The sequence below is a fragment of the Clarias gariepinus genome, chromosome 1 (genome assembly GCF_024256425.1).
Source record: "Clarias gariepinus isolate MV-2021 ecotype Netherlands chromosome 1, CGAR_prim_01v2, whole genome shotgun sequence".
In the NCBI taxonomy this organism is placed as follows: domain Eukaryota; kingdom Metazoa; phylum Chordata; class Actinopteri; order Siluriformes; family Clariidae; genus Clarias; species Clarias gariepinus.
Genome location: NC_071100.1, coordinates 30028714 through 30043013, shown reverse-complemented (window position 1 = coordinate 30043013; position 14300 = coordinate 30028714). Strand labels below are relative to the sequence as shown.

At 39.9% G+C, this 14300-nt stretch overlaps 1 protein-coding gene across 1 annotated transcript; it reads right to left on the bottom strand.

The window, feature by feature from the left end:
- Positions 1-2940: 2940 nt before the first annotated feature.
- On the bottom strand, positions 2941-13098 carry htra3b (HtrA serine peptidase 3b). The gene is made up of 9 exons (XM_053497764.1): positions 12198-13098; positions 8341-8440; positions 7269-7491; positions 5573-5767; positions 5455-5487; positions 5133-5247; positions 4974-5031; positions 4415-4510; positions 2941-3712 (listed from the first exon to the last, which is right to left on the bottom strand). Exons 1-9 carry the CDS (start codon positions 12727-12729, stop codon positions 3544-3546), a joined length of 1521 nt encoding a protein of 506 aa, XP_053353739.1. The 5' UTR covers positions 12730-13098; the 3' UTR covers positions 2941-3543.
- Between the last annotated feature and the right edge of the window lie 1202 nt (positions 13099-14300).

The window sequence follows — 14300 nt, the reverse complement described above, 5'->3', positions numbered from 1 at the left end:
GTTTGCTGTTTTTCAGTTTTGATTTTCTTGACACCTTTAGCTAAATATTCAAAATCATTTATACGATTTTCCAATTTCTAAATTGCAACAATGTTTAACATTATTCTAAATAATAATGTTAAACATTGTTGTAATTTTACCCATAAAATGTACTTTATGGCAACGGGAAAAAACTTAAACACTTAACAACACTCAGTTCACATCTGCCTTCCTATTCTGTATCAAATTCAGATCATGGAAGGCCACAGCTCTACAGAGATTTATAAAGATTTATGTTCTTTCTTCTTCAATTTTATTAAGTTGTTGAGCTGTGGATCTACATCAGGTGTGCACAATGAGGTAGAATGCTAAACTTTGTGGTGCTCCATCACTCCTGGACACCACACCCAGGAAGAGACTTCAAACTTTTTTTAGGATGAGTGCAAATGACTAAACAGCATTTTTTTTTCTTTTCCATAGTCTAGGGTTTTTTAAATGTAGCACAGATTATAAATTTTTCAGCCAAGACCTGGGTTACAGTTTACAAATATATGATTATACACCACCTCCATACCGAAGGATATTAATAATGCATGTCAGAAGAAAGCTAACCACAAACATAGGTGCCTGGAGCACTTTGCCCCCGATATTGTTCCATGTCTGTCCATATTGCATATGGTTCCTTAATCTGGTTCCATTTCTCCTTCCATTGTCTCCCATGGTGTGTGTGTGTTTATGTACGTGTCTACATTCCACACATTCATATGTGGCTCAAGAGATGATCCTGGAAAACCAAGTTCACTTCATAGCCAAGTGTGTGTTTTTGTTTCAGGAGGAGATCAGCTTACCGAGTTAACACTCCTCCCTACATGGACACGCACACAAAACCGTCCATGGTGATTTTACAGCAAGTCTGTTTGGAAAGCCCCTTAGGCTTCATGATTGAGTTCAGCTCAGGGTTTTAAATAGCGGTAAACTTTTGTGTATTTACTTGTAAGATTTGTTACTGTATGAAAGTTGGTTTTGTGGATAGGAAAAATGTTATCTGTTATGTTAAATGTTGAATATCAGATGAACGCATTTGTGTTTAACAGTTGAAAAACATTATAAATAATTTTAAAAAACAATATGCTGCGCGAGATATATCATGTAAATATGTATTGTGTGTATAGCCCCTGTTTTTCATGATGATCATGGAAAGAGTTTTTGCAGATTTCCTCTTTGCCCAGATGTGGTCTCCACCTTAAAAAAGAGCAAAGCATGTATACTGTATTGTTTTTTTTTGGCTTGTTCACTGTTCACGGTATTGTGCTTGTATAAAACATTGAAGTAATCACTACATACCACAACTAGTCCTCAGCCTAACCATGACCATGTCTCCTGTTTCAAAAAAATCTCTCCAACCACATCAATGCAAACGCATGCACAAATTGTAGGTTGGTTTTCAAATTGCCGTTTATATGACTCAGGCTTCTAAACTTGGAGCCAAGTTCAACAGCATCATAGAAGCAGGAGGTTAATCCTCTGAGTCCCTGAATAAGTCTTCAGTATCTGTTAGACGTGTAAAGACACTGTGTAGTTGGTCACATTTTAGTAAATATTCTTCGTCTATATTTAATGATGATCAAAGTTTAGCACTTGGTTTTGTAAGGCGTCCATGAATACTGTACATATTTGGTTTAAAATGATTGAAGCTGAAGTATGCAAAAGGTGCGGTGAAGTCAAATTAGTATGGTCAACTTGAACTCAATGATCTTCAGCATTCTAGGGATTTTCACTTGTGCAGCAAAACCTGGTAATTTATTCTCTGTCATTTTTCTTGGAAAAACACCTGGAAATTGAGTAAATGGATCAAATGCCCTGGAAATATTATAGAGCTCCTGGAAAAATGCATGGCCATCAAGACTATTTCACCTTATTTTCTCCTTATCTGTTATCACACACATTCAGTCTATCGCCAAGAGTATTTATTTAGTTATTACATCATCATGATAATCCTATCGGTCATCCTAGCAATTTTGAGTCGTTTAGGGTTTAAAAGATTTGTTTCCATACAATCTTTGGATTTCTCTTAATTAAAACCATTTACCAGTTGTGTAACAAATTTCATTTCCATACCTAGTGTAGTAATGTTGGAATTTAAAAATGATCTTACTTCAACTAAATATCAAGTTCCAAAAGGAAAGAGACTCCAACACTAAAGCTCGAGCTAACATAATTAACCAATGCTCTTCATTCGAAACCCATTCATTTCGAAGGGAAAATTAGCAATCTCTAGTTTCCCAAAGGATAAACTGGCAATGGCCATGGAACCTGGAGGACACTCATGGGGAAATAGGGTGGGGTAACAGGGGAGTGAGGGGAACAAAATATCTGCCCTTTTGAAACTTTTTTTACTTTTTTTTTTTTTTATTATATTCATTCATTCATTTATTCATCTTTTATAGCACATACCCTGAACAGGGTCCCAGGAGACTTGGGCCACAAGGTGGGGTACTTCCTGGACAGGGTGCAAATCCATTGCAGACACACATATTGCACACACACACACACACATACTGCAGGCAATTTGGGAACGCCAATAAGCCCAATGTGCATGTCTTTGGACTGTGGGAGGAAACCCGGAGGAAATCCATCAAGCACAGGGAGAACATGGAGGAGGGAATCAGACCCTTGACCCTGCAGGCTTACCACTGTGCCTTATTTTATATTTAAAGTATTTTATATGTCTGGGACCTTTTTTTTCCCTTTGTTGTTTGTGGCATTATTTTGAAAAAAAAAAAGGATCAGGATAATACAGAATATATACAGTAAATTAAACCTACACTTTGGCTTATGGTGGTATAAGGTGAAGCCTGTGTTCTGGTATCTCTGCTGTAATATTATGGTGTATTTGCTCTAACAGAGAGTCTAATTCTTCCATTATGACTATTAAATACAACTGTTCATGGCCAGACTGGGTGACGTAACAAATATTGACTTTATTGGTACAAACCAGCAGACACAATTGTAAACATTTTGACTCAACAAGGTGTAAGTTGCTTACAGTTGTAGATTTAAAAAAGTAAAAGTAGATTTTAAACATCAAAAGACAATGATAAAGGGATCAGCAATAGGATGTGTTGGTCACATTTTATACAAGCGTGCTAATGCACATAACATTTTTCCCATTTTTTTTTTTTTACTGATTTCTTGACACACTTTAAAATTCAAAGATGGCATACTGACCATCTACATGTGCTTATTCTGCTTCACCTTGGCCCAGGAAATGGTCTCAGGCACAAAAAGTAGCTGCTTTGCAATATCACCAGCATTGTCTTCAAAAAGCAGTACAGTACTATATATTTCCTTATTCACCATAAACTAAATGGTACAAGACTTTTCATCTCCATCCATATATATGTACAGTATTCTGGCGACAAAACACAGCCATTTAAAATCCTACTCGGCTGTGGTTTTGGGCTTCATGGTGTTTAAGACGCTGGCTGTTATTGTCTGTGGCTGCCAGCATGCCATCCAAGTTTGTCCCTGCGTACAGAGCAAATAATAAGGTGCATATATTTCTCACTGCATGATAACATCAGGCTCGATGTTGAACAGCAGATCATCGTTTCCTCTGCGGACTTCCAGCAGCAGAGCCGTGTCCTCCATCAACGCCTCCTTCAGCTCACTGGTGCTGGTTAACGGCCGGCTGTTTAGCTTCACAATGATGTCGCCATCCTTTATACCTCCTCTGGAGTTAAAGACAGGAGATGATGCAAGACTTTGTTTAGTGCACATTCATGATACATTAACAAATCACCTATTAACATGCTTGTACCTGATTGGCTATAGCATACATCAGTCTAAACGTGTAAAATAGAGAGCTGGAGAATGTTTACAGTATTGATTAAAAGACTGATCACCCATAACATTAAAAAGACCTAGGTTTTGGGTTCCTCTTGTGCCATGGGCAGATGCATTTGGAGGCCATATCAGTGTCCTTGGGCTCTTTGTCTGCTGGGACCCATGCACAGTGGGCTGTGATGCACTGGATGTTCTGATCCTTTTCTATCGCAGCAACCATTAACTTTTTTCTGTGGTTTGTTCTGGATTGGTTTTTCTGTAGGATCGGAGTGTAAGAGCTGGCCTTTGATACCTGCGGGCATGGTTGATTCTTGGTCACCGCCCATGATCGTGCCACCAGTTTACTGGTGTATAGTTGGTGATCAATGTTGATAGGACACCTGGCAGTGGTGTTAATGTCATGGCTGATCGGTATATGTAACATATGCTTAGTAATCATGAGTACAAGTATGCAATTGCAGAAAACCCAATAAAGAATGCAAGGTCACTTATCACTATATACTCATCACTATAATTAAGTGTAAAAGTAAATCTGAAAGTTCATATCAAATACCCTTGGCTTGGCAGCACATACCCTGTCGAGACTTACTTTTGAGCTGGAGAATGAGGGACGACCTCATGGACATATATTCCACTGATGACATCAGGGAAGTCTGGGTTCTGCTGCTTCAGCTCCTCTACAAGACTACAGAAAACACAAGGACACCCCATGCTGAACACATCATCAAAATGCTGTGAATGTTTAAAGGGGGTACTGAGCAGATTACCGTGATGTTTGTCACCATTATTGGTGTGGGCCATCCAAAACTTTTAAAAGGGACTATCATATAAATACACTACATGGTCAAATTTAAGCACCTGTGTTGATGATCTCTGTCTTTTCTGGTGAAGAATTAATTGTCTTTTTTTAGATCTACCACATCAAACCATGTGTTTATGAACCTTGTTGAGTGGATTAACGCCATGCTGGAACAGGTTTAGGTTTCTTAGTGCCATATTAATGCTACAGCATACAGAGACATCCCCTACTGTGTGCTTCCAGTTTTGTGTCAACAGTTTGGGAAAAACCCATATGTGGTTGTAATGGTTATGTGTCCGCATACGTTTGAACAGGCAGGGTATAAAGCAAAAATAGTAAATCCACTCACGCTTCGGTGATAGTGAGCATGCGAATTCCAATGAAACGCTTCTTTACCGATCTCACTTCTGAAAGAAGCATAAAAAACAATGCAAAAGAGTGAACCATGAACCAGCATAAATAATGACCAATGAAATTTACACTAAATACACATTAAATACAGATTTACCTTTGTTTTGTTTCCCCATGGAGTCATTGAGAAAAAGTGTTATTCTGTCTGAAGGAATGGCGAAGGAGATCCCTGCTGCTACCTTAAGGGTGTTGATTCCAATCACCTCTCCATCCTAATTAACGCATCAAGATCGGGTTACAATGATAGTAGAACACCGAATAACACTGATGTATCTCATGTGGTTTACAAATTAGTGAGTAAAATACCTCATTTATTACAATTTCCCTTTGGGATTAATACAATACTCTATCCACCCATCCATCCATCCATTCATCTATCTTGTCTTTAATATGCTTGTATGTATGTATTAAATGCTTACCAGATTGACAAGAGGGCCACCTGAATTGCCGTACTAAAGGAAAAATATGAATTTTAAATTAAGTTTAGTTAAAACACCAGTATGGTCAGATACTCAAATCCAGTGTCGGTTTTCTCACATTTATAATTGCATCAGTCTGGATGTAATCCATGTCTGAGTCCCGGATACCCAGTTCTTTGCCATCTCTTTGAGCCGTGCTGACGATCCCTGTGGTTACAGTGTTCTGCAAAGCGAACGGACTCCCGATAGCAACCACAAACTCCCCAGGCCGCAAGTCTGCTGAGTGGCCCAGCAACAAGACTGACAGTTTTTTCTGAGTGGTGGCCATGAAGAGAGAGCACAAAAGAGAGAAAGACAGAGAGAAATTGGGTTAAACTGCTGTCAAGTAGATATCATTGCAGATATCGTTTATTGCAAGAGGGTTTTCTTAAAGAAAAAAATGAAACACACTAAGTTTCACTCTCTCTCTCTCTCTCTCTATATATATATATATATATATATATATATATATATATATATACAGTCATGTGTAAAAGTTCATCTTTTAATCATCTGATTTTTCATCATTTTCATCATAAAAATCATCTGATCATAGTCGGTCTACGTATTAGGCAACCTCAGGCAACATATAACTTTTTTCACCGTGTCATTAATTTTCTAACAAAAATAAAGCAAAAAAGAAATATGTGCGGGCGATACTAAATATCCCCTTACTGCTCCTCTTAAAAAGGATTTAAGAGGGTAAGTTGCAGCCAGGTGCTGTTATTCATCAGCCCTAGATTGATTGATTGATCTTCAGCAGGTGTGCAGATGATCTATAAAAGCAGACAATTTGGCGGTTTGCTGGTCTGAAGCACTCAGGTGTGTGCCAATGCCAAGAGCAAAAGACACAAACAGATCAGTCTGGAAAGGGTTATAATGAAACCATTTGAAAACAATTTGGAGTTCAACATTCCACAGCTCAACATTATTCTCTGAAAAATCTTGGGAGAAACGAGTACAAAGCATTCAAGACAGTTGCCAGTCTTCCCCAGGGTGGACGTCCCAGCGCATTCACCCCATGATCAGTCTGTGCAATGCTCAGAGAAATACAAAAAAATCCAAGAGCTAGGCAAGAAGCAGGCTGATCATGGCTTTGGCATACTAAGAAAACTTGCTACCTTGATGGTGTCCAAGCACTAGTAACACACTTGGATAAGTGTTTTAGTAGTAGCAGAGGATTATATAGAGAAATAAACATAGTTGAGATTCTGCACAATAAAAATTCCTGCTTTGAATTGAATGCTCCTTGTATATACAGTATAGTTCCAATTTGTACATTTATTTTAATTTCGACTTCAGGGCAGACAAAAGACTCATTTAATGGATTATATCTCACATATGGCACCAGGATAGGGACGTCATGACCCTCACCACAAGAAGGAAAGACATACTCATATCCAGTGTCTTACAGTATGTGTACATAGGTGCTTGATTACTGAACTGAATTTGCCAATTTGCCTTTTGCCAATTCCTACTCACTGGGGTGAATGCTAGCTTGTGATTAATCCTAGCCAGATGAACCCAACAATGACATTTGTTTTTCAAACTGTTGCTCATGCTGTGTCACACACTTGGAAGAAATCACTTTATGTGCTATTTTGCATACACGAGCTCTGTGGTTGTGTCACTGTGATGACAGGAGAGAGAAAGCATGGACCACATATTTACATGACTTTGTTGCGATTCTACTATTGTCCATTCATGTGGGACAACTTGATTAGGAGACAGACTAAAACATCATTGTAACAATCCCTGTGTCATGCTGCATTCACCTGTGAGTTGATTTTGATGGTGGCGATGTCGGATTTTTTATCAATGTCTTTAATTGTAGCGTAGTAAGTGTCTCCGCCATGCATCTGCACTTTAAGCTGCTGATGTCCCGACACGGGCGAGTTAGTGGACACGACATGAGCGTTTGTCACGATCAGCCCAGTCTCAGAAATCACAAAGCCTGAGCCGCTAGACAGTGGTACGGTCCGGCCAAAAAGTGGGTGGCTACGGGTTTAAAAAGTGAACATTAATTAGTTTCGTGTCATATAGTTGGCATTGATTACATTATTGCATCCATATTGACAAGATGCTTGTAGCATTTTTATTTATTCAGTGTGTAAAACTCCAAACTATCATTATTTAAATTACAGACTTAAACAGGCACAAACTCGGTGGAAAAAAACTGTGATTCATGATGTTAATGATTTAGGATTTGGATGAGTGGAAACTGTCTGCCTGTGGACTCCTGAGTGTCTACTTAACATCTTTTTGTCACATGTTTATAAATCAGCCGTCTTGTAAGAAACAGCTGTGCACATGTGTCTCAGGAGGTACAATAGCGCAAGTGTTTGCACACCTTTAGCTCTGTCGAATTTCCATTTATTCATGAAAAATGCACAGACATGCAAGTCAGCCAATGTTTGATGATAAAATGTATGCACTATTTATTTATTTTTGCCATTAGATTGGAATAGACCTGTTTTAAAAAGTCTAATCAAAGGGTGGACTGTCCCACTGACAAATAACTAAGAATATTGAGATATGCTTTTATCATTAATAGAATTATAGTTCAAATGAAAGAGAAAAGGAAAAAAAGGTAAAGGTATCAATTTAGTCATGATGAGGTCAACCCGGGCCTTCTGGAAGACGTCTTCTTGCTGTTCGAAGATCTGTGGAGGGCAGGCCCTACATTCTAAGTCCAGGTGAGTTGTTGCTCTTAAAGCCAAACTGTGTGTTTCTATTTACTTATTGCGTGTCTGTGTACTTCCTTTTTCTTAAAGTAAAAAAAAAAAAACTGAATGCATCTATTCAGAGGAGATCTGGCTTATACAGTAAATCAGATGCAGGACTTACTTTAGGAAGAGCTCCACATGAACCACAGCCGGGGCGATCTTTTCCACAACATCAGCAATGAAGTTGAATTTATACCTCGGGCTGTTGGGGTGTGTGGGACCTATACTAACAGGAAGAATTTGTCATGTTAATAAGCACACACCACTGCGGCTTTTATAGAAGGCCGGAAGACGTTCGCTTATTCTGCTGACCGAGGAGCAGCTTTACTGTAAATCGAAATAGCGCGATGCTAGTCTGAAATCATCTGCTAGTGTAAACAGCTTTCCGGGACATTTTATAACCTTTAATAAGTATGGTAATAAAACAGCGGTCGTTAACTAAAGTCTTTTAGTATTTAGAGACAGAGGAAGTTATACTTAATGCACAACCAGAGGGCAAAGCTGCATTAATGTAATTGATGAATGCAGGAAATGTTTGGAATTGTATCAAAACCAGAAGGTGGTTTCAGTCCATTATATTAGGGAGGACATGGTTTTAAATAATAGTTTTGACATTTGGATGGTCTCACAAGGAAAACTTTAAACAATGGCTTTAATTTAAAAAATGAAAAAGAGCCAAAGGTTTGATTTGGCTGTAATTAGCTGCATTGATAATTCTGCAAACAGGAGCTTTTCACATGCATGCTTGTATGTATTCTTCACTATAGACTGCCCCAAGGCTGACTGTTGTTTCCTGTGACCTCCTTGGCTAAGATGTCTAGTGACACACTGGCTAAGATGTCTATAACCACAAAAAACTAAACATGCTCTCCGGGGCAATATGTTAAATTGTATAATGTTTTCAGTACGATTTTACAACCACTTAATACTGTCTAACTGTAACCTCTAACACCACCTCAGAGGTTTACAGTACATGAATTGTGCTTTTACTTTGAGTGCATTATATTTTAGTAACAGTGCCAGGGAAATGGAGCCTCAAACTCGGGCCAGAATATAACTTATGGATTACTCATTAAAAATCAGCATAAGTGTGCAGTAAATCACATGCAATTGTTTATCATTAATCACATCACATCAAGAAGCCTCCTTAAAGGCAACATTCCAGGAAAACTATATCACTTAGAGATGGCCTTAAGGGGAACTGCAGAGTTAAGATCTTTTAGGTCATAGTAGCCAAGTCAGCCAACCCTCGTTTCTGATTCCAATGTGTATCCTCTTCGAGGTTGCTCTATTAGAGACTGTATGAGAGAAAAAAAAAAAACGTTACACAGTCAGACATGCACTAGCTATTTACTGAGGCTTAAAAATTCCATTAACTGTCCAAAATTACCCCCTCTAACACTCCAATCTGATTTTCCAGTCTGGTTTGAGGGCAAGACTATACATTAGTGGTCTAGCTGATGGCACATGCTTGGCTACCATGATAGAAGGGATGCATGGTAATTAGATATTTGATACACTAAAGATAAATTCCGTTAAAGGTTCAGGGTATTAATTGTACAGGGCAGTATGATTAATGATGTTTTTATCTGTTTATAAGGAGAATAAACACAGACACAATGACTGTGCATGCTCTTTCTAACTGTATAGCTTGGCTGATATTCACTTCACTCTTTTGGATGGGGAATATGAATGAAGGTTTTAAAAGGAAAAGTGTTTATCTTTTCCATACCAGACTGGGAAAAAATCCCCATTACTGGAATAAAAAAACAGTAAGTGGTGAGTAAACATGGTTTGTTGTTTGCTATGTCTGCCAGACAGCTCTTGCTGAAAAAGCAGGCGGTTTCTGGATACTAGAAAGCATCAGACAGCAGAAGCATGAAGTCTGTCCCCAAAATAATATTCTCATTTGTATGAAAAAAAGATAGATGGCAGTCAGGAAGGATATGCAACAGCCATCTTGCCATCGTTCTGTACTAATATGCGGTAATGTGTTTGTTTAATGGTAAGATTTGATTCCTGGTGCTGACCCAGCTCTCACACGTAATTACAGAGATTTCCATCTGTCAGTTATCATAGAAGCTAATTCTGGTTAACAGCTCAGGCGATCTTTCTTTGTGGATAAACCAGTGGCACTAATTTCTGCTCTTGCCCACTTCCTGTCAGTCTGCAGTTCTTAAGGGTGGTTCAGAAAATAATCAAGGTTGGGGCTCTGGTTTGGAGCTAGACAGAAATCAGGCCAAAAGTTCAACTTGCACCATTAGAGTCACCTGGTTCACCAAATTCACATCCAGTCTGGAGAGTACAATGACCTTCTGTGTTTTAACTGCCTTCTCATATGATGACTGCACAGCTGCCACCTGTATGTCAGAGTTAGTGTCTGTGCTATACTGCTTTTAAATGTCCTAGGAGGCCATTAATCCAAGCAATATGCTAGATGATTTGTGTGAGACAGTCAGAAAAGTCCTTAAAGTAAGGCGAAATATCTAGCAGCTAGACACAAAAAGTGCATTCATATCTAAAGCTTTATAAGGTTCTATACTATATAAAAAAAAATGTTACTGTGAAGAACCAGACTGACTGGAGACACTGCAAAACCCCAAGTCATTTTTTAAAATCCCACTAAGATAACCACTTGTTGGCAGAGACATGTCCTTACTGAAATCTATAGTGTGACTTATTTAAAACCCACAGACTGCTGCTCTCTGCTACCCTTAAAGTGGGAATGCATACTATTCTGTTAATGGTATTTCCTGCACATAGACTGCCCTTAATACAAAACTGCAGCTTTTAGTGTAAAAATACCACAAATTTGTCGGACGTTATTACAGTTTTGAAAGCTGATGATTTTCTCATAAACCAGTGACTGCTATTAAGTTTGTGAAAAATTTATTACATTTGTGAGATTATTACCTTAAAAGCTGCAGCTTTGTATTACAGGCAGTCTATAAAATAATATTAACAGCATAGTATGCATTCCCACTTTATAAGGAAAAGAGAGCAGCAATTTGAGGGTTTTAAATAAGTCGCACTATATTATTATGTGAGGATTAACCTTACCAGTGAAATGCTGTGGAACCTGCAACAACAAACACAATCCTCCTCACTGAAACAAGCTGAGATGTCTAGAGTCCTGGACGTATGGTTCCACTCTGCTCGAGCAGGAGGAATTGGATCAGGTCCAAATACACACCTGGGCTTTTGTTGCTGCAGCAAGCGGTACTTATATAGGTTTGTTTGGGGGACTGGGTAGCACAGGGTGGCAGCTGGCTTAAAATTCTTGCTCATTATTTCTCAGAGGACTGTCAATGCGGTGACATTCGGAAGAAAAAAATATATATTCCGTGGCCATGACTTACTAAGGCGTGGGAATGAGATACTATGTTGTGTCCACAACTTAATAACACAAGGAAACAAAATAGTACATACTGTAAAGGGTGTGGCCACTAACAGTTTAACACTTTAATTGAAGTAAAGCAGCTTGTATATACAGTACATTTATAAAAAATATAATGTCATGACACTTATCAATAATTATGAATCATTTCATGGACACAGCACCTGGCATATAGATATATAACCATCTGTATAAAGGAATGATTACCTCTATTTACTCACTGGCACACTCTACATCATTTTTAGCCATGACAGAGTACGTCATGGCCACGTGTTATATCATGTGTTATTAAGTCGTGGCCACGACTTACTAACTCGTGAGAACGAGATACTGGTTTCACGATTTTATTTTTATTTTTTTGTATGTGACCAGAGGGGATCTGTAGTGGTGCAGAACTAAGAGAACTTTTGCAGCTCATGTGTCGAATTGTTAGAAACTATAGAGATATACTACAGTGATGTGTAATACAGTAATGTGAGCCTGTAAGAAAAGTACGAGACGTGTCCTATTCTGCAAAACTAACTTAGTTACGAACATTTAGGCCAGCCGACAGACAGCCTGGTGGCAGAGTGCTCTCTTACCTCGGCCACTCTCACACGGGCCCTTGTGTAGAGAGCTGAGTCCCGACAGGCCTTGCTGCAGTGCTTTGCGGCTCGCGGCTTTCAGCTGGCACACGTTGGCGTACGTCCTCCCGTCGCTGGCGCACACCTTGGCTCCGTAGCGGCACTGACACACGCCTTTCGACAGCCGTTTCCCCGCCGGATGCTTGCACTCGAGCCCGTCGCCGCAGGCCAGGTCGTGCGCGCGTCCGCACGACTCGCCCTCGGCACGCGCGCACACGAGACAGCAGCCGCAGCGATCTGGCACGTAGCCGCTCGGGCAGCTCGGGCTCGGGCACGCGCTCACATCACAGCGTGACGGACAGGTCTTGGGCTTGGGCTCGGCGCGGACCAGAGACCGGACGCAGAGCAGGAGAACGGCGGATAGTACGATCACTCGCATTGTCTGATCGGATGAAGGAGGAAGGAAAAGATAAAAGGGGGGAAAAAGATATGTATAGAAGAAAAATAAAAAAAACTTCTGCAAAAGAGGAAAGTTAGACTGAGAGCACATCCATGTGTGCGTCTGGTTTTTTTTTTTCTTTCTCCAAAAGCGCTTCTTCTTGCACAAAAAAAAATGCAATAATAAATTGTTTCACAGAATAAGTGCAAACTTCACTTCATTGTAATTAAAGCTTAAAGAAACACAAAAATGGCTCTTCCAAATCCAAGTCTAAAGCTGTGCGCGCGCGTCTGTGTGTGTGTGTGTGTGAAGAGAAAACAGACGGTCCGGCCGATCTGTCTGAGAGCAGTGTAACTCAGTGTAACTCAGCTCAAGCTGGCTTTTTTTTTCCTTTGGAGGCGGAGAAAGCAGGAGTTCTGAGCTCTCAGCCCACTCTGCAGCCTTACAGGGGTCGGAAAGTGCACTCATAACCATGCGCTGTCTGTGTGTGTGTGTGTGTGTGTGTGTGTTTAATGCTGCAGGGTCTAAAGCATGTCAGATCATACACTTCTAAGAATAACTGCAGTTAAAAAAAAAAATCAGTCCACTTTGTGCATTAGTGAAAGATTGTGCCTTCCTTTGATAGTTTCCACTTGCTTGAGCGCCTCCTTCCCTTCCTGACTTTGGTTGGGACTGATGGTTTTTATGAAAAGCAGACGGAGATCTTGTGCTCATATGGCTGATTCTGTCCTACAATAAAGAGGGGTTTATGGTCCATGTGAAGATCTCAGGCCGGGCATCTATGCAACACATGGTGGTGTCTTTTTCACACATCCTCACTTGAAAGAATCAAGAGTTTTAGCTCCTGGTATTTGTTTTGACAGAGTAGAGCAGTTCAGGTCCAGTAGGATCTTACAGGCCGTGGAAATGTTTCTCTGATGCCGTAACATCAGTCGTTTTCAACACTTAGTGAAAACAGAGCATCTCTTTGTGTTCACCGAGTCTAGGAGGAAAACCAGTGCAACATGACCCAGGTTTAATTCTACAATACTATAGGCACATTACTCACACACACACTCACTCACACACACACTCACTCACACACACACTCACTCACACACTCACCCACTCACTTACTTACTCACTCATTGTCTATACTGCTTTATCTGGTATACAGGGCCACAGGGGGCCTGGAGTATATCTTAGGAGACTTAGGGCACGAGGCGGGGTACACCCTGGATGGGGGGGCAATACAGCACAGGGAACAAACAGATACACACTCACACGCTCATTCACACATACTACAATTTGGGAACACCAACGGCGTTTAATCTGCATGTCTTTGGACTGTGGGAGGAAACCGGAGTACCCTGCGGAAACCCACCAAGCACGGGGAGAACATGCAAACCTAGGGAGATTACATTAATTATTTAATAGTACTTAGCAGCTGTGCCTCATGTTTGATAGTTTTGATTTCTATTGTTTGATCTCCTAACAGAAACTCTTTTTTTTTTTTTTTGCTGTTTTGTGTTTGTAATTGTGCTAAAATGCAACCATTTACACTGGGCACTAAGTCTGCTATGAACAAAGTAGGTGATTGTTTTCATGTCTGTGTTTGTGGTGTGCAAGCAAAATGTTGGCGTAGGATTTGCTCTTGATGCTCTCGCTCTTGGTCTTTCATTCGGGTGCTACATAAGTACCAT